Source organism: Microcaecilia unicolor, chromosome 2, assembly GCF_901765095.1.
Source record: "Microcaecilia unicolor chromosome 2, aMicUni1.1, whole genome shotgun sequence".
Taxonomy (NCBI): Eukaryota; Metazoa; Chordata; class Amphibia; order Gymnophiona; family Siphonopidae; genus Microcaecilia; species Microcaecilia unicolor.
The window spans coordinates 11,316,181-11,335,084 of NC_044032.1; the positions used below are offsets into that span (position 1 = coordinate 11,316,181).

The window sequence follows — 18,904 nt, forward strand, 5'->3', positions numbered from 1 at the left end:
AAGGATTGTCGTATGTGTTAACCAGGACCCCCAATGACAAACTAACATTAGCATTGGGGGTCCTGGTTAACACATACGACAATCCTTGGAAGTAAGATATTATAGATTATAGTAGACCAAGGAACCCAAATAAAGGAAAAATAGAGAAGTATTATACCATGCCATTCTTTGTATTGTTGTTCGAATATTTTTACTGCTGTAATTGCCTCCTGCTTATGTTTGATCTACTCTTACTGTACACTGCCTTGAGTGAATTCCTTCAAAAAGGCGGTAAATAAATCCTAATAAATAAAATCAATAAATAAATGGTCAAGGTTGTTCACATCCTATCTGCCAGATACAACAAAACTTTCATTGGAAATACTTTGCAGTATCCCATGGTAAAGGGGTGATCGATGACATTGGAGGATGAGCAAAGTCTGTGGTACACCAGGCTGTGATGAGCAAAGCCAGTAGCAGAGTTATCGTACAGAATGCTGCTGATTTTGCCAAAGTTGCTGCTGAGAAGATACTAATGCTATTAAGTCCACCGTCAATACATGGGAAGAAATTCCTGCCATCCCGGGCAATACATCTGCAGACTCCAGCTCTTCATCAGTCATTATTTCTTCTCCACAGGCTGAGTTGGCCATGTTACATACTAAGCTTGATATGTCAGTCGATGAAATAGCATCCAAATGTGTCGACGATGGTCATTCAGACGATGCGCCTGTTGAAAACTGCTGCATAGTGTGATATGATGGGTCATTGTATCATAGGCGGAGAGTTTGAAGCGTCTGTTTTGATAAAATCCAGCAAATATTATTGTTGGCCAGACAAACCAGTTCGTCTGTGCTACAAGAAACAGAATATGCTTCATGCCATGTTTCCACCTGAATCAGTTGATAAGAAAACCAGAAGCCTCTACTGCTTTAATGATCCAAAACTGTGATAGAAAACAGCCAGTTGTGACAGATTAAGTAAACTTTGCTTAACAGGTACATAACTGTAACAATTACTCATTTACAGATTTACTGATTTAAACAGTTGCACATGTACATAAATAATGCCATTCATGGGGAAAGACCAAGGGTCCATTGAGCCCAGCATCCTGTCACCGACAGCGGCCAATCCAGGTCAAGGGCACCTGGCAAGCTACCCAAACGTACAAACATTTTATACAAGTTATTCCTGAAATTGTGGATTTTTCCCAAGTCCATTTAGTAGTGGTTTAAGGACTTGTCCATTAGGAAACCGTCTAACCTCTTTTTAAACTCTGCCAAGCTAATCGCCTTCACCACGTTCTCTGGCAACGAATTCCAGAGTTTAATTATGCCTTGGGTGAAGAAACATTTTCTCCGATTTGTTTTAAATTTACTACACTGTAGTTTCATCGCATGCCCCCTAGTCCTAGTATTTTTGGAAAGCGTGAACAGACGCTTCACATACACCTGTTCCACTCCACTCATTATTTTATATACCTCTATCATATCTCCCCTCAGCCGTCTCTTCACCAAGCTGAAAAGCCCTAGCCTCCTTAGTCTTTCTAAGACATCAGATGACAATTCCATAATGAAGTATATAGATAGTGTTTTGACTGTATATTGCCAGACAGCATCTTCTACAGTGTGCCAAAAAATATTATGATTTTCTAAAACTGGCTTGCAAAGGTCACACATGTAACCAGAGAATGCGCCAGACATATATAAGGCAATTGTATTAAAGTGGAAAGATTAAAAAAAGTGTTCACAGATGATGCCTACTCCTCTGTAGAGGTCTGCAGCCAGTCTCAGGGTTGCCAGCTGGGAAAAATTTCCCCAGCCCCAAACGAGCCATAAACCCGCTCAAAAACCGCCCGTAACCAATCCCCGTCTCCCGCGTCACCGAACCCTGCTCCCCGCATCACCTAACCCCGCCCCGCATCACTAACCCTGCCTCCCACATCACTAGCCCCGCCCCCTACGTCATCCCTGACAGGCTTCTAGAAGCCCCGGAAAAGCTTCTATTGGACCAAATTGGACCAATAGAAGCCCCAGAAAAAAACGCCGAACTTGCACAGCGGCGATGGGAAAACCGCATCCCGCGGTCGGCGAAATTTTCCCGCCACTGCTGGCGAAAACCCGCCCAATTGGGCGGTAAAACCGCCCACCTGGCAACTTTGGCCAGTCTGCTCTCTTACACATCCCACTTTCCCTCGGCCACCAGTGATACGTCCCACCCATCTCTGATGCAACTTCCTGTTCTGCATGGGCTAGAGGCATCAATGGGAAGGCCGAGACCATGAGACAGCCTGCCTTAATCACTACAGTGTTGCTACTGGCAGTAATCAATACAAATTAGCAGCACTATCAGACCGCAGATGCTGGCACCTGAAGCCAACAACAGCCCAGGATAGTGCCTGGAGGTTGTGAGGGAGAGGAGGACACCAATCACCGCAATGAGAGCAGGTCGGGTCCGTGAGATCAGCTTGCTGAGGTAGACTGGGTTCTGTGGAGGGGCATAATCGAACGCAAACGCCCATGTGTAAGAACGTCCGTCTCCGAGAAAGGGTCCGTGAAGGGGTGGGCCGAATCGTAGTTTCGAAAAAGATGGACGTCTATCTTTAGTTTCGAAAATACAGTTTGTGCCAGGCAAATGCATTGGATGTGGGCGTTTTTTGATCTGGGCGTTTTCGTTTTTCGGCAATAATCGAAACCGAAGCGTCCCAGCTCAGAAACGACCAAATCCAAGGCTTTGGGTCGTGGGAGGGGCCAGGATTCATAGTGCACTGGTCCCCCTCACATGCCAGGACACCAACCGGGCACCCTAGGGGGCACTTTTAAAAAATAGGAAAAAAAACATTAAATTACCTCCCAGGTGCATAGCTCCTTTACCTTGGGTGCTGAGACCCACAAATCCCCCCCCAAAACCCACTCCCCACAACTCAACACCATTACCATAGCACTTAATGGTGAAGGGGGGCACCTACATGTGGGTACAGTGGGTTTGGGGGGGGGGGGTTAGAGAGCTCCCATTTACCACCACAAGTGGTACAGGTAGGGGGGATGGGCCTGGGTCCGCCTGCCTGAACTGCACTGCATTACCCACTAAAACTGCTCCAGGGACAGGACTTGTTGCTGCTGAATAACCTTGGCACAGCAGTTCACACCGTAAGACTAATCTTGCTGAAAACGTCCTTTATTTCAATAACCGCGTTTACTCACAGTTAACTGCAGATCAAAGGTTGTGCCCCACTGGCAACGAGTCTCCCTGGTACTAAGATTAGCAGTAGCTCAGAGCTGGCAGAATGGTGTGCAATGCCCTCTTTCAGCAACATTCAAGATAAGAACTAAGTTCTGTAACGTGGCTAAAACACGAAAGGGTTCTAAAACGGACTTACAAAAATGGCCACTACCTCGTGGACTACTGGAAACAAAACAGGGCACACTCTGACCCAGTAGGCAGGGGGAAACGCACCATGGGAGAAGAACCTACCAACTACCAACATCATGAGACTGTAACAGAAGCTAATGAAATCACGGAGCCCAATACCCTACACCCACCACAATGCAATGCTGATGTGACCCTGTACTGCACCCGAGAGCCACATCTGACCCAGGGAAAGGCTGTGAGAGGATGGAACACATTCTGCTGTCATGGAGGTGGGTACGGCATTTGAGGGTGGCATAGAGGCTTGGAAATAAGGTTTTTGCAAGTGGGTTTTTTTTGGTGGGTTAGTGACCACTGGGGGAGTCAGGGGAGGTAACATAGTAGATGACGGCAGAAAAAGACCTGCACGGTCCATCTAGTCTGCCCAACAAGATAAACTCATATGTGCTACTTCTTCTGTATACCTTACCTTGATTTGTATCTGCCATTTTCAGGACACAGACCATAGAAGTCTTGGCCAGAACTATGATTCCCGATTCCCTCCGGTGGTCATCTGGTCATTTAGGGCACTTTTTGGGACCTGTTCGTGAGAAAAAAGGGTTAAAAAAAAAGTGTCCTAAATTCTCGCTAAAAACGCCTTTCTTTTTTCCATTATCGGCTGAGCGCACCCATCTCTGCTCGGCCGATAACCACGCCCCAGTCCCGCCTTCACCATGCCTCCGACACGCCCCCGTCAACTTTATTCGTTCCCGCGATGGAGTGCAGTTGAAGATGACCAAAATCGGCTTTCGATTATACCGATTTGGCCGCCCACGGGAAACGGACGCCCATCTCCCGAACATGGGCGTTTTTCTCCTTTCGAAAATAAGCAGGATAGTGCACAAGAATATTGGAAACTGCAACTGGTGGCAGCAGTGGGATTTCTAGATGTGCCAATTTGGGTGGACACACTATTTCCTCTGCCCCCCTCCCCATGACCCCAACATTAAATAAATACCTGAGCTGGCAAGCACACTAGGTGAAAAAAAAACAGTAGAGGAAAGAAGAAAAACCTCTTATAGATGATGTCCAAAATATTCTTTTATTTCAGTAATCTTCAAGAACAGCATAGGAGACCCGACAAAACCCGTGTTTCGGCCCTACTGGCCTGCATCAGGGGGTCTGCAAAATAAAGAAAATGCATCCAAATAAAAAACTAAAACATATAAAGATATATATATATATCTACTATAATAAAACGCAGCCTCAACGTTCTGAGGACACTGACGTCACTGAAATCACTCACACACCGGTTCGTGGTTTCATGGGGGTGAAGCCACAACATCTTCATGCCCCGCCCTCGACGTCATCACGTGATGACATCGAGGGCGGAACACGAAAACAAATTAACGCACGGGGAGCAGTACTCCTCCCCTTCCAACAAATCCCAGCCGCCGCCAACGTGCACATGAACCCGCCCCTTTCGCCATATAGCCCCGCCCACGGTTGCACACGCTTAACCTCACCAACCTCCCTCCCCCCCTGTCACCTCCCCTCCCCTTACGCATGTCTCCCTGGTGGTCTAGAGGTACCTGTTCTGTCGGCCCAGGAAAGAAAGAGCCCCCTCTTTCCTCCCGTAGCGGTGGCTTCCTTGCTGCATCGTATGGGAGTCCGGCTCTCGGTGTTTGAAAATGGCCGCCGAGAGTTCAAGCTGCCTCACGAGACTTCAACTCTCGGCGGCCATTTTGAAATGCCGAGAGCCGGACGATGCAAGCTACCACCACCGCTACGGCCAGGAAAGAGGGGGCTCTTTCTTTCCTGCCCCGACCGAACAGGTACCGTAAGGGGAGGGGAAGGGAGTCCCGTGCCCGCTAGCGCCCGTTTCAACGGCGCCAGAAACGGGTCATTTTTACTAATAATATAGATAAAATAATAGGTTAAGAAAAGGGGGGAAGGTTCCTACCTAAAATTTAGTCAGAAAGATCATCAGAGAAAGTCTTCTGTTGACAATACAAAAACCAAGTATAAAAATATAAGGTTTAGATTTTCAAAGACCTTTAAGAGACACAAAAAGGTCACATAAAAATAAGGTCTATAATCAAATATGTTAAAATACCTTTTTAAAAAAACATAGATTTCAAAATAATGGAAACAGAAAAAGCATCTTGTTATAAATTGCTGTTATAGCCTTATAAAGAGATCGTCAAATATGTGAACCACACTAAAACAGTCTCATGAAAATTTCATAAGAGGTGTATAACTTCACCTTCTGAAAAAAAAACTTTTCTGTGGCTGACAAAAATGACGACATATTATCAAAAATGTCTGTAATAGCTTCAAATATGAACATGTCCAAGACCGAGCTTATCGTCTTTCCACCAAAACCCACTTCTCCTCTTCCTCCACTCTCTATCTCAGTTGATGACACCCTCATCCTCCCCGTTTCATCTGCCCGCAACCTCGGAGTCATCTTCGACTCCTCCCTCTCCTTCTCCGCGCATATCCAGCAGATAGCCAAGACCTGTCGCTTCTTTCTCTTTAACATCAGCAAAATTCGCCCTTTCCTCTCTGAGCACACCACCCTTACTTTCGTCCACGCTCTCATTACCTCTCGCCTCGACTACTGCAACTTACTCCTCACCGGCCTCCCACTTAGCCATCTATCCCCCCTTCAATCTGTTCAGAACTCTGCTACACGTCTCATAATCCGCCAGAACCGATATACTCATATCACCCCTCTCCTCAGGTCACTTCACTGGCTTCCAATCAGATACCGCATTCAATTCAAGCTTCTCCTTCTTACCTACAAATGCACTCAGTCTGTTGCCCCTCACTACCTCTCTACCCTCATCTCCCCTTACGTTCCCACCCGTAACCTCCGCTCACAGGACAAATCCCTCCTCTCAGTACCCTTCTCCACCACCGCCAACTCCAGGCTCCGCTCATTCTGCCTCGCCTCACCCTATGCTTGGAATAAACTTCCCGAGCCCTTACGCCAAGCCCCCTCTCTACCCATCTTCAAATCCTTGCTCAAAGCCCACCTCTTCAATGTTGCTTTCAGCACCTAACCTTTATACCTTTCAGGAAATCTAGACTGCCCCAATTTGACTGACTGTACATTTGTCCTTTAGATTGTAAGCTCCTTTGAGCAGGGACTGTCCTTCTATGTTAAATTGTACAGCGCTGCGTAACCCTAGTAGCGCTTTAGAAATGTCAAGTAGTAGTAGTAGTATATCATTACTTGACCATGTTTGACCTATGTGGGCAAAACAAAAAGGGCAATAAAAGCTAGAATAATTGAACACAGAAGTTGTAAAGAGGGAGAAAGATACAGGGAGGGGCATAATCGAACGGGGCGCCCAAGGTTTCATGAGGGCGTCCTCGCAGGACGGCCCCGTAAAGGGGCGGGACAACCCGTATTATCGAAACAAGATGGGCGTCCATCTTTCGTTTCGATAGTACGGTCGGGGACGCCCAAATCATGAAATTTAGGTCAACCTTAGAGATGGTCGTCCTTACATCATTTTTGAGATGGTCATCCCTGGTTTTCGGCGATAATGGAAACCGAGGACGCCCATCTCAAAAACGACCAAATCCAAGCCATTTGGTTGTGGGAGGAGCCAGCATTCGTAGTGCACTGGTCCCCCTGACATGCCAAGACACCAACCGGGCACCCTAGGGGACACTGCAGTGGACTTCAGAAAAAGGTCCCAGGTGCATAGCTCCCTTACCTTGGGTGCTGAGCCCCCCCAACCCCCCCCCCCAAAAACCCACAACTGTACACCACTACCATAGCCCTTAGGGATGAAGGGGGGCACCTACATGTGGGTACAGTGGGTTTGTGGTGGGTTTTGGAGGGCTCACATTTACCACCACAAGTGTAACAGGTAGGGGGGATGGGCCTGGGTCCGCCTGCCTGAAGTACACTGCACCCACTACAACTGCTCCAGGTACCTGCATACTGCTGCGATGGACCTGAGTATGGCATTTGAGGCTGGCATAGAGGCTGGCAAAAAAGTATTTTTAAAGATTTTTTTTGAGGGTGGGAGGGGGTTAGTGACCACTGGGGAAGTAAGGGGAGGTGATCCCCGATTCCCTCCGGTGGTCATCTGGTCAGTTCGGGCACCTTTTTGGTGCTTGGTCGTGAAAAATAAATGGACCAAGTAAAGTCGCCCAAGTGTTCGTCAGGGATGCCCTTCTTTTTTCCATTATCGGCCGAGGACGCCCATCTCCTAAGCACGCCCCAGTCCCGCCTTCGCTACACTGGCGACACGCCCCCGTGAACTTTGGTCGTCCCCATGACGGAAAGCAGTTGAGGGCGCCCAAAATCGACTTTTGATTATGCTGATTTCGGCGACCTTGCGAGAAGGACGCCCATCTTGGGATTTTGTATCGAAAGATGGGCGCCCTTCTCTTTCGAAAATTCACCTGAGGGTGTCACCTTTAGTGACGCATTGATGACATAAAGTTTTTTGTAATAAAGAAAATACAACTAACATGGCTTGGTGGCAATATACATACATACATAGTAGATGACGGCAGAAAAAGTCCTGCACGGTCCATCCAGTCTGCCCAAGAAGATAAATTCATATGTGCTACTTTTTTATGTGTACTGTCCTCTTCAGGGCACAGACCGTATAAGTGTGGCCAGCCCTATCCCCGCCTCCCAACTACCAGTCCTGCCTCTCACCACCGGCTCTGGCACAGACCGTATAAGTCTGCCCAGCACTATCCCCGCCTCCCAACCACCAGCCCCAGCACAGACCGTATATGTCTGCCCACACTAGCTCCGCCTCCCAACCACCAGCTCTGCCACCCATTCTAGGCTAAGCTCCTGAGGATCCCTTCCTTCTGCACAGGATTCCTTTATGTTTATCCCACGCATGTTTGAATTCCGTTACTGTTTTCCTCTCCACCACCTCACGCGGGAGGGCATTCCAAGCATCCACCACCCTCTCCATGAAAAAATACTTCCTGACATTTTTTTGAGTCTGCCCCCCTTCAATCTCATTTCATGCCCTCTCGTTCTACCGCCTTCCCATCTCCGGAAAAGGTTCGTTTGCGGATTAATACCTTTCAAATATTTGAACGTCTGTATCATATCACCCCTGTTTCTTCTTTCCTCCAGGGTATACATGTCCAGGTCAGCAAGTCTCTCCTCATACGTCTTGTAACGCAAATCCCATACCATCCTCGTAGCTTTTCTTTGCACCGCTTCAATTCTTTTTACATCCTTAGCAAGATACGGCCTCCAAAACTGAACACAATACTCCAGGTGGGGCCTCACCAACGACTTGAACAGGGGCATCAACACCTCTTTCCTTCTGCTGGTCACACCTCTCTCTATACAGCCTAGTAACCTTCTAGCTACAGCCACCGCCTTGTCACACTGTTTCATCGCCTTCAGATCCTCAGATACTATCACCCCAAGATCCCTCTCCCCATCTGTACCTAGCAGACTCTCACCGCCTAACACATACGCCTATCTTGGATTTTTACTCCCTAAGTGCATCACTTTGCATTTCTTCGCATTGAATTTTAATTGCCAAACCTTAGACCATTCTTCTAGCTTTTTCAAATCCTTTTTCATGTTTTCCATTTCCTCCGGGGTGTCCACTGTGTTACAAATCTTAGTATCATCCGCAAATAGGCAAACTTTACCTTCTAACCCTTCATCAATGTCACTCACAAATATATTGAACAGAATCGGCCCCAACACCGATCCTTGAGGCATTCCACTACTCACCTTTCCCTCCTCCGAGCGAATTCCATTCACCACCACCCTCTGGCTTCTGTCCATCAACCAGTTCCTAATCCAGTTCACCACTTTGGGTCCTATCTTCAGCCCTTCTAGTTTATTCAAGAGCCTCCTGTGGGGAACCGTGTCAAAAGCCTTGCTGAAATCTAAGTAGATTACGTCTATAGCACGTCCACGGTTCAATTCTCCGGTCACCCAATCAAAGAATTCAATGAGATTCATTTGGCACGATTTCCCTTTGGTAAAACCATGTTGTCTCAGATCTTGCAACTCAATATTGATATCAAACTCTTGCGTGAGGAGTAATTTGATATATACCTTAAACACCCAAAGGTCTGAATACTGAGATAGATTTCACATCTGTCTTATAACCTTTTTCACATTGACCTCATTACTTACCAGCCTCTCTCTCTCTATGTACTTATCATTTCTATAGCGCTAGTAGACGTATGCAGCGCTGTACACTTGAACATGAAGAGAGAGAGAGCAGCTGCTTTTCCCCTCAGGCTGCATGTGATGGGTTATTTTTTTAATTAAATGTATATTACATTTAGTCATACAACATAAATGACAGAAAAAAGGAAATATAAATGATCATTGCATTGCAAATCATGAAATAATTCAAACACTTTTAGACCACAATTTCACGTGCAAGAAACAAGGAATAAAAACAAAATAAAAAAGGAACTACATGACTTAATCAAAGTGCGGTGGCATGCACATTACTCACAGCCGAATATCAGCGTACCAGCCTATTGAGCATTCAGGGTTGAATTCCTCTACTTTCTCTAGAGCTAATAAAAACTTTCATTTTTGGGGGTTCAAGAAACATATATGTAACTGAGTCAATGGATATCATGGAGTGGCCTAGTGGTTAGGGTGGTGGACTTTGGTCCTGGGGAACTGAGGAACTGAGTTTGATTCCCACTTCAGGCACAGGCAGCTCCTTGTGACTCTGGGCAAGTCACTTAACCCTCCATTGCCCCATGTAAGCCGCATTGAGCCTGCCATGAGTGGGAAAGCGTGAGGTACAAATGTAATTAAAAAAAAACATGCTGGCTTGTGCAGTATACAGATGTACATAAAGGAAGTATAAGAAGGGAATAACTTTTCATAGGTAGAGTAGTAATGTGTTATAAATCGTAATCAGTGTGTGTCATTTGGAGAGGCTGGTTATGGGGACACTGTAGGACAGTTATATTTGTGCAAAGATTTTATTTTTTCTCAAGATAAAGGGCCTCTAAAACAGACAACATGTTATGAGAATCAGGTGCTCAACATTCAGAGTTTCTTTCTATCCATTTATTTACTTACTAGTAAAAAAGGCCCGTTTCTGCCTGTCATGAAACGGGCGCTAGCGGGCAGGGGACTCCCTTCCCCTCCCCTTACGCTACTCTCCCTGGTGGTGTAGAGGTACCTGTTCGCTCGGGGCAGGAAAGAAAGAGCCCCCTCTTTCCTGCCCGGAGCGCTGCTGCTAGCTGCCCTGCTGCATCCTGTGCGAGTCCGGCTCTCGGCGTTTCAAAATGGCCGCCGAGAGTTGAAGTCTCGCAAGGCTGCTTCAACTCTCGGCGGCCATTTTGAAACGCGGAGAGCCCGACTCACAGAGAATGCAGCAGGGCAGCTAGCAGCAGCGCTCCGGGCAGGAAAGAGGGGGCTCTTTCTTTCCTGCCCCGAGCGAACAGGTACCTCTACACCACCAGGGAGAGTAGCGTAAGGGGAGGGGAGGTGATGGGGAGGAAGAGAGGGCTACCAGGGGCGGGATGCTAGCGTTAAAGGGGCGAGGCGATGGCGTGAAAGGGGCGGGGTGATGGGCACGTCCTCGGTGGCTGCGATTTGTTGGAAGGGGAGGAGTAGGGAAACACGCTACGCGTGCTTTTCTACTCCTCCCCGTTCGTTCATTTGCGTGGTTGTGTACATGTTCCGCCCTCGACGTCATCACGTGTGATGCGAGGGCGGGGCGTGGAGACATGGTGAGTGTTCTGGCTTCACCACCATGAACTTACGAACCGGTGTTTGAGTGCCTGCAGTGACATCAGTGTCCTCAGAACGTTGAGGGTGCATTTTATTATAGTAGATGTATATCCCACATTAAACATGAATTGGGTTGAAACCTGGGAACATTTAAAATCTTTTTGTTTTCTTACGGAAAAGAAAACGGTGACATGAGATAGAGTGAGCGGGGCTAAGGTAGAGTGGAAGGAGCTGGGGTGTGTACTAAAATCGCCCTCTCAAGAATCCGGACCCCTTGGCAGCAGTGGCCATGGGTGGGCCTAGGCCCATCCACATTGAGCTCAGGGCCACCCAGTAGCAGCACACCTATGATGTGGCTGACAGGGATCCCCAAGCCCCACCAGCCCAAAACTCCCAACAACTGTCCCTCTTCACCTGCAGTGAGCAGCGACTGATACTGCTTTCACCTGCTCCACAGCTTTCCCTCTGATGCAGTGGCGTAGCAAGGGCGGGGCGGTCCGCCCCGGGTGTCACCGGGTGGGGGGGGGGGTGCTCTGCTCCCGCTGCTCCGCCTTAAAAAATTTTTTTTCGAAGCGCCGGAGAGGCAGCGTGCCTCGCATCTGCCCTGCTAGTAAAGAAGATCTCGCTGACGTCGTCGCCCTTCCCACATTGAGTCCTGCCCCCCTCTGAGGCAACTTCCTATTACCGCGAGGGCGAGCGGGACTCAGTGTGGGAAGGATGACGACGTCGACGAGATCTTCTTTACTAGCAGGGCAGACGCGAGGCGTGCTGCCTGCCACTCTCCGGCGCTTCGAAAAAAGTTTTTTTTTAAAGGCAGGACAGGGTAGGAGCAGCAGGAGAACAGATCTCAGCTGTTAGGTCGGGGAGGGGGGACTCAGAGGGGAGAAGGGGATTGAAGAGGGGTGGGGGAGCTCAGAGGGGTTCTTAAAGGGGATTAGGGAGGGTGAGGGAGCTCAGAGAGGGGAGAAGGGGATTGGGGAGGGGTGGGGGAGCTCAGAGGGGTGCTTAAAGGGGATTAGGGAGGGTGGGGGAGCTCAGAGAGGGGAGAAGGGGATTGGGGAAGGGTGGGGGAGCTCAGAGGGGTGCTTAAAGGGGATTAGGGAGGGTGGGGGAGCTCAGAGAGGGGATTGGGGAAGGGTGGGGGAGCTCAGAGGGGTGCTTAAAGGGGATTAGGGAGGGTGGGAAGCTCAGAGAGGGGAGAAGGGGATTGGGGAAGGGTGGGGGAGCTCAGAGGGGTGCTTAAAGGGGATTAGGGAGGGTGGGGGAGCTCAGAGAGGGGATTGGGGAAGGGTGGGGGAGCTCAGAGGGGTGCTTAAAGGGGATTAGGGAGGGTGGGAAGCTCAGAGAGGGGAGAAGGGGATTGGGGAGGGGTGGGGGAGCTCAGGGGTGCTTAAAGGGGATTAGGGAGGGTGGGAGAGCATCAAGGAGGGGAGAAGGGGATTGGGGAGGGGTGGGGGAGCTCAGAGAGGTGCTCAGAGAGGGGAGAAGGGGAGGGGGAGGGGGGAGGGGAGTGCTCAGATGGGAGAAGGGGTCTGAAGCTGGAACTGGGGTCTGACAAGGGGGCAGGAGGGAAAATGGGTCCATGCCTGGGGCAGGTGGGAGAATGGGTCTGGGGCTGAAAAGGGGGGGGGGGTGCAAGGCATGTGGTGGATGAAGGGGGCTGAAACTGTGGGGACTAGGGGCTTTAAAGGGGACAGGGAGAACTGGCTGGGGCTGAAGCTCGGGACTGGTGGGATAGTGGGGCTGAAAAGGGGGGCAGGTGGGAGATGTGGGCTGGGGCTGGAACTAGGGGCAGGTGGAATAAGGGGGCTGGAACTGGGGGCTGAAAAGAGGGGGCAGAGAGAGATGGGACAGATCCTGGATAGAAGGGGGGCACGTGAGGGAGGGCAGACCCTGGACGGGTGGGAGAGGGCGGGCAGACGGATTGAAGGGGCAGAGAGAAAGGGCAGATGGTGGGTGGAAGGGGAGAGAGAAAGAGGGCAGACTGGGGCAAATGGTGGACGGAAGGGGCAGAGATAGAGGGCAGATGATGATGGAAGGGGGAGAGAGAGATGGCAGACTGGGGCAGATGGTGCATGGAAGGGGCAGAAGTGGATGGAAGGGAGAGAGGGCAGACAGTGGATGGAAGGGGCAGAGAGAGAGAGGGCAGACACTGGATGGCAGAGAGAGAGCGAAGACAGATGCTGGATAGAAGGAAGACAGTGAAAAGATGAGGAAAGCAGAAACCAGAGACAACGAACTGTAAATATATATTTTTATTTTTTTGCTTTAGGATAAAGTAGTATTGTAGCTGTGTTAATAAATGTTTATAATAGAACATGTAAATAAGGTAATCTTTTTATTGGACTAATTTTAATACATTTTACTTTCAGAGAACAAAACCCCCTTCCTCAGGTCAGGATAGGACACTAACAGTACTATACTGAATTGACCTGAGGAAGGAGGTTTTGGCCTCTGAAAGCTAAATGTATTAGTCCAATAAAATGATATTATTTGTTTTATTTCTATTTGTTAATTTGTAAAGTGGTGATTGGTATTTGTTAGTTTTTTCAAATTTACATCTGCTGTCTTTATATTTTGCACAGTACTAGAGGACATTTTCTGTTTCTGTGGTGTTGCATTGTATGCAGAGTCTGGCATCGGGGGTTCAGTTTAATTTTTGTCTAAATAGAAAGTTTATGATTACTTATTCTATAGTGGATTAGGGTGTATCTGTATTTGTGAAAAAGACATGGCTTTTGGTTGGCATTGACTGTGCAGGATCTACGATCTGTACTATTCTGTCTGTTTTCGTTTTACAATAGGTGAATTGATGTTCTAGTGCTCACTGTAGTGCTTAAGATGCTTTCCTTTTCCTTGTGTGACTCGTATGGTAGAATTGCTCTATAGGTCCTGAGTGTTTTGTATTCTCAGTATGCCTAGTACTGGATTTGGGGGGGGGGGGGGGGGGGGGTTAAAAAATGACCGGCCCCGGGTGTCAACTACCCTAGCTACGCCACTGCTCTGATGTATTCCCGAATCCCACCTATGCGGAAACAAGAATTTGCATCAGAGAGAAGGCTGTGGGGCCAACATGAGCAGTGTATATTAGTTGCTGCTTGCAAAAGGTATGTGGGGGAGGGGGGATATTTGAGAGACAATACGGCAGGCACGCAAGTGAGAGAGGGAAAGACCAAATCACTTGTGGGACAAGGCGGAGTTCTTCTGCCACCCATCTTGGGCCCAGGCCCACCCGAAATTGGGTGCCTGGCTACGCCCCTGCTTGGCAGCTTTGGCTGTGACCTTGCAAGACTTCAGTGGGTAAATCCAGACGTATTGTAACCCTATGTATTTCATATCTGCCAACACCGTTTCAACCCTCCTTTACAACCAGGAGTTAAACACAGATCCAGAAGCTGAGATCATTTACAATCCAATCACTGCACTGCATTTGCAAAAATAAAATTCATTGAAGTGCCCAAATAAACACTATTAAGATATAAATGTAATAGAGGTCCAGAATTTTCAGGAAGATTCAGGTCTCAAGAACCTCAAGGACATAGATGCAACAGGATTAACTCATTTTCCTGATCTGTCAGCTGTTTTCTACACAGATCCACCTTAAGTAGGTGGGAAATCCTAAAATGACCTCAGCAGAGGGGAGGAGCTCAGAGGAAGGGGGAGGGAGCTCATAAGGGAGGAGGGGAGGAGCTGGAGCACTTAGATGCTCTGCATTTTCTTTGTTTAGTGTCTGCAGACCTGCAAAGAGGGAAATTACTTAGCACAAAAGCAGAAACTTTCTGTCTCTGGGGTCTGGAAATCCCTGCAAGACCCAGTCTTAGATCTGCAGAGAGGGAGAGGAGGGAATTTATCTGAGACCCGGAATCAGCTCAACCTCTTCCTGTTTTATTCATCTTTCCAGGAAAAGAGAAATCTACAGCCTCAATCCACCCCAGCAGCAGCAGCAAAATTCAGAGGGAAAAAACAGCAGGGAAATGTCTGCGCTGGTTTCTGATCAGGTAAGAAATTATTCTCTCCCCTCTTGTACACAGGGTTCCAGCACTAAAAGGAAAATATTTCTGTGCACAGCTTTTCCAGCCTTCTCTTCTCTTTCTTTATTTATCTGTGTTGGAGTGAAGCAGTAGGTCTAGTTGCACTTAAGATCAAAGAGGTTTACAGTAAACTTAAAACACACAGAAAATGAGAAAATAAGTACATAAGTATTGCCGTACTGGGATGACCAAAGGTCCATCAAGCCCAGCATCCTGTTTCCAACAGTGGCCAATCCAGGTCACAAATACCTGGCAAGATCCCCAAAGAGTGGCAACATTCCATGTAGAACCCCAAAGAGTAGCAACATTCTGGAATCCTAAAGAGTGACAAGATTCCATGTAGAATCTCAAAGAGTAGCAACATTCCATTCAGAATCCCAAGTACATAAGCGTTGCCGTACTGGGACGACCAAAGGTCCATCAAGCCCAGTATCCTGTTTCCAACAGTGGCCAATCCAGGTCACAAATACCTGGTAAGATCCCAAAAGAGTGGCAACATTCCATGTAGAACCCCAAAGAGTAGCAAGATTCTGGAATCCTAAAGAGTGACAAGATTCCATGCAGAATCTCAAAGAGTAGCAACATTCTATGTAGAACCCCAAAGATTAGCAAGATTCTGGAATCCTAAAGAGTGACAAGATTCCATGCGGAATCTCAAAGAGTAGCAACATTCCATTCAGAATCCCAAGTACATAAGTACATAAGCGTTGCCGTACTGGGACGACCAAAGGTCCATCAAGCCCAGTATCCTGTTTCCAACAGTGGCCAATCCAGGTCACAAATACCTGGTAAGATCCCAAAAGAGTGGCAACATTCCATGTAGAACCCCAAAGAGTAGCAAGATTCTGGAATCCTAAAGAGTGACAAGATTCCATGCAGAATCTCAAAGAGTAGCAACATTCTATGTAGAACCCCAAAGATTAGCAAGATTCTGGAATCCTAAAGAGTGACAAGATTCCATGCGGAATCTCAAAGAGTAGCAACATTCCATTCAGAATCCCAAGTACATAAGCGTTGCCGTACTGGGATGACCAAAGGTCCATCAAGCCCAGCATCCTGTTTCCAACAGTGGCCAATCCAGGTCAAAAATACCTGGCAAGATCCCCAAAGAGTGGCAACATTCCATGTAGAACCCCAAAGAGTAGCAACATTCTGGAATCCTAAAGAGTGACAAGATTCCATGCAGAATCTCAAAGAGTGGCAACATTCCATGTAGAACCCCAAAGAATAGCAAGATTCCATTCAGAATCTCAAGTACATAAGTACATAAGTATTGCCATACTAGGAGAGATAGAAGGTCCATCAAGCCCAGTGTCCTGTTTCCAACAGTGACCAATCCAGGTCACAAATACCTGGTAAGATCCCCAAAGAGTGGCAACATTCCATGTAGAACCCCAAAGAGCAGCAAGATTCTGGAATCCTAAAGAGTGACAAGATTCCATGTAGAATCTCAAAGAGTAGCAACATTCCATTCAGAATCCCAAGTACATAAGTACATAAGCGTTGCCGTACTGGGACGACCAAAGGTCCATCAAGCCCAGTATCCTGTTTCCAACAGTGGCCAATCCAGGTCACAAATACCTGGTAAGATCCCAAAAGAGTGGCAACATTCCATGTAGAACCCCAAAGAGTAGCAAGATTCTGGAATCCTAAAGAGTGACAAGATTCCATGCAGAATCTCAAAGAGTAGCAACATTCTATGTAGAACCCCAAAGATTAGCAAGATTCTGGAATCCTAAAGAGTGACAAGATTCCATGTAGAATCTCAAAGAGTAGCAACATTCCATTCAGAATCCCAAGTACATAAGTACATAAGCGTTGCCGTACTGGGATGACCAAAGGTCCATCAAGCCCAGCATCCTGTTTCCAACAGTGGCCAATCCAGGTTACAAGTACCTAGTAAGATCCCCAAAGAGTGGCAACATTCCATGTAGAACCCCAAAGAGTAGCAACATTCTGGAATCCTAAAGAGTGACAAGATTCCATGCAGAATCTCAAAGAGTAGCAACATTCCATGTAGAACCCCAAAGAGTAGAAGATTCTGGAATCCTAAAGAGTGACAAGATTCCATGCAGAATCTCAAAGAGTAGCAACATTCTATGTAGAACCCCAAAGATTAGCAAGATTCTGGAATCCTAAAGAGTGACAGGATTCCATGCAGAATCTCAAAGAGTAGCAACATTCTATGTAGAACCCCAAAGATTAGCAAGATTCTGGAATCCTAAAGAGTGACAAGATTCCATGCGGAATCTCAAAGAGTAGTAACATTCCATTCAGAATCCCAAGTACATAAGTACATAAGCGTTGCCGTACTGGGACGACCAAAGGTCCATCAAGCCCAGCATCCTGTTTCCAACAGTGGCTAATCCAGGTCACAAATACCTGGCAAGATCCCAAAAGACTACAAGACATTTTATATTCCAACTCCAATATAGAATTTGATTTTATTAAAAATTTATATTATACACTATCACTAACGTAATCCTCCATTATATCGGGGATTACTAGACTGCAGTACAACTCTGCAGAGTTGTAGGGGGGGGGGGGGGGGGGCGGAAAAGGCCTAGTCTTCGGTGGAGGGGGGGAGGGAAAGGCTAAGTCTTCCATTCAAGATATATAATATTTTCAAACTATCTTCATTTTTCATTTTCATAATAAAAAGAATTTAAAATAAATCTGTATAAGCACTTAGCTTAAAGTAGCCAGTATAATATATATATATTTTTATATTTACCCGGTCTTGGGAGCTCTGGGAAAAGGCTCTGAGGGTTTGTCTGCTGCCGGTGGCGGGTCCACTGCAGGAAAACCGCAGGGTTCCAGGCCGCCGCTGATGTGAAGGCAGCCAGGCATGGCTGGCAGGAAGAGTCCCGGATTTGCTGAGGCCTGCTGGGGCCTGGGAATTGCTGGACATGTGAGCACAACATTGGGGAAACGCGCTGACATCATCAGTGACATCACCCAAGCATTTGCGGTAGAAAAAGATGCCGATGGCTCCGGAGCCTCAGGAACCACTGTACCACCAATTTTATTCAATAATTTGAGTGAGGGGGGACTTGTGACCTGAGAAGGGTCTAATTATGAGCGATTGTGCATGCCCCCATATGGCGCAGTTTTAATTAAAGCCCAGTGGTTGCTGGGAAAAGGAGGGGGGCTTTTGGGTTACCAGGTTGACCCTTAAATGGCGTGAGAAATCGCCCAGGTGCAGTGAGGTCACCGGATACCTAGAATATAAAATAAATAAATATGAAAGTTCAAAAGTGTATGCAAGAGTTTTAATGGAAGTATTCAGGTGTGGGAAGCTTATATGTCTGCCATGAGTTTATTTGTGCTCTAGCTTTCTGCAAATTAGTTCTAAGTTGAGTATTTGGGGGTCTAATTTAATGCAAATTTTTACATAATTCACGTTAGGGCACTGCTCTAATCAGGGGCGCAGCCAGACTTCGTGGTGGGAGGGGGCCAGAGCCCGAGGTGGGGGGCACAGTTTGTTCTGCCACCACCGCCGTCACACCGTTCTCCCGCCCTGCCACCCTGCCACTCCCCACCCACTGCTGCAGCAAATACCTTGGCTGACGGGGGGGGGGGGGGTTCTCAACCCCCGCCAGCTGAAGTCCAGCACCGGTCTCCGGTGCCACTGCATTGTACATAAGTACATAAGTAGTGCCATACTGGGAAAGACCAAAGGTCCATCTAGCCCAGCATCCTGTCACCGACAGTGGCCAATCCAGGTCAAGGGCACCTGGCACGCTCCCCAAACGTAAAAACATTCCAGACAAGTTATACCTAAAAATGCGGAATTTTTCCAAGTCCATTTAATAGC

The 18,904-nt window shown here is 47.6% G+C and overlaps 1 protein-coding gene across 1 annotated transcript in view; it reads left to right on the plus strand.

Annotated features, from left to right (window-relative positions):
- Window positions 1-2,416: 2,416 nt before the first annotated feature.
- The window catches only part of LOC115461779 (zinc finger protein 777-like), a 38,126-nt gene continuing 21,638 nt past the window's right edge, over window positions 2,417-18,904 (plus strand). Inside the window, exons 1-2 of the mRNA XM_030191825.1 lie at window positions 2,417-2,454; window positions 14,958-15,054. Coding sequence (XP_030047685.1) covers window positions 2,417-2,454; window positions 14,958-15,054 — 135 coding nt within the window. The remainder of the gene's footprint in view (window positions 2,455-14,957; window positions 15,055-18,904) is intronic.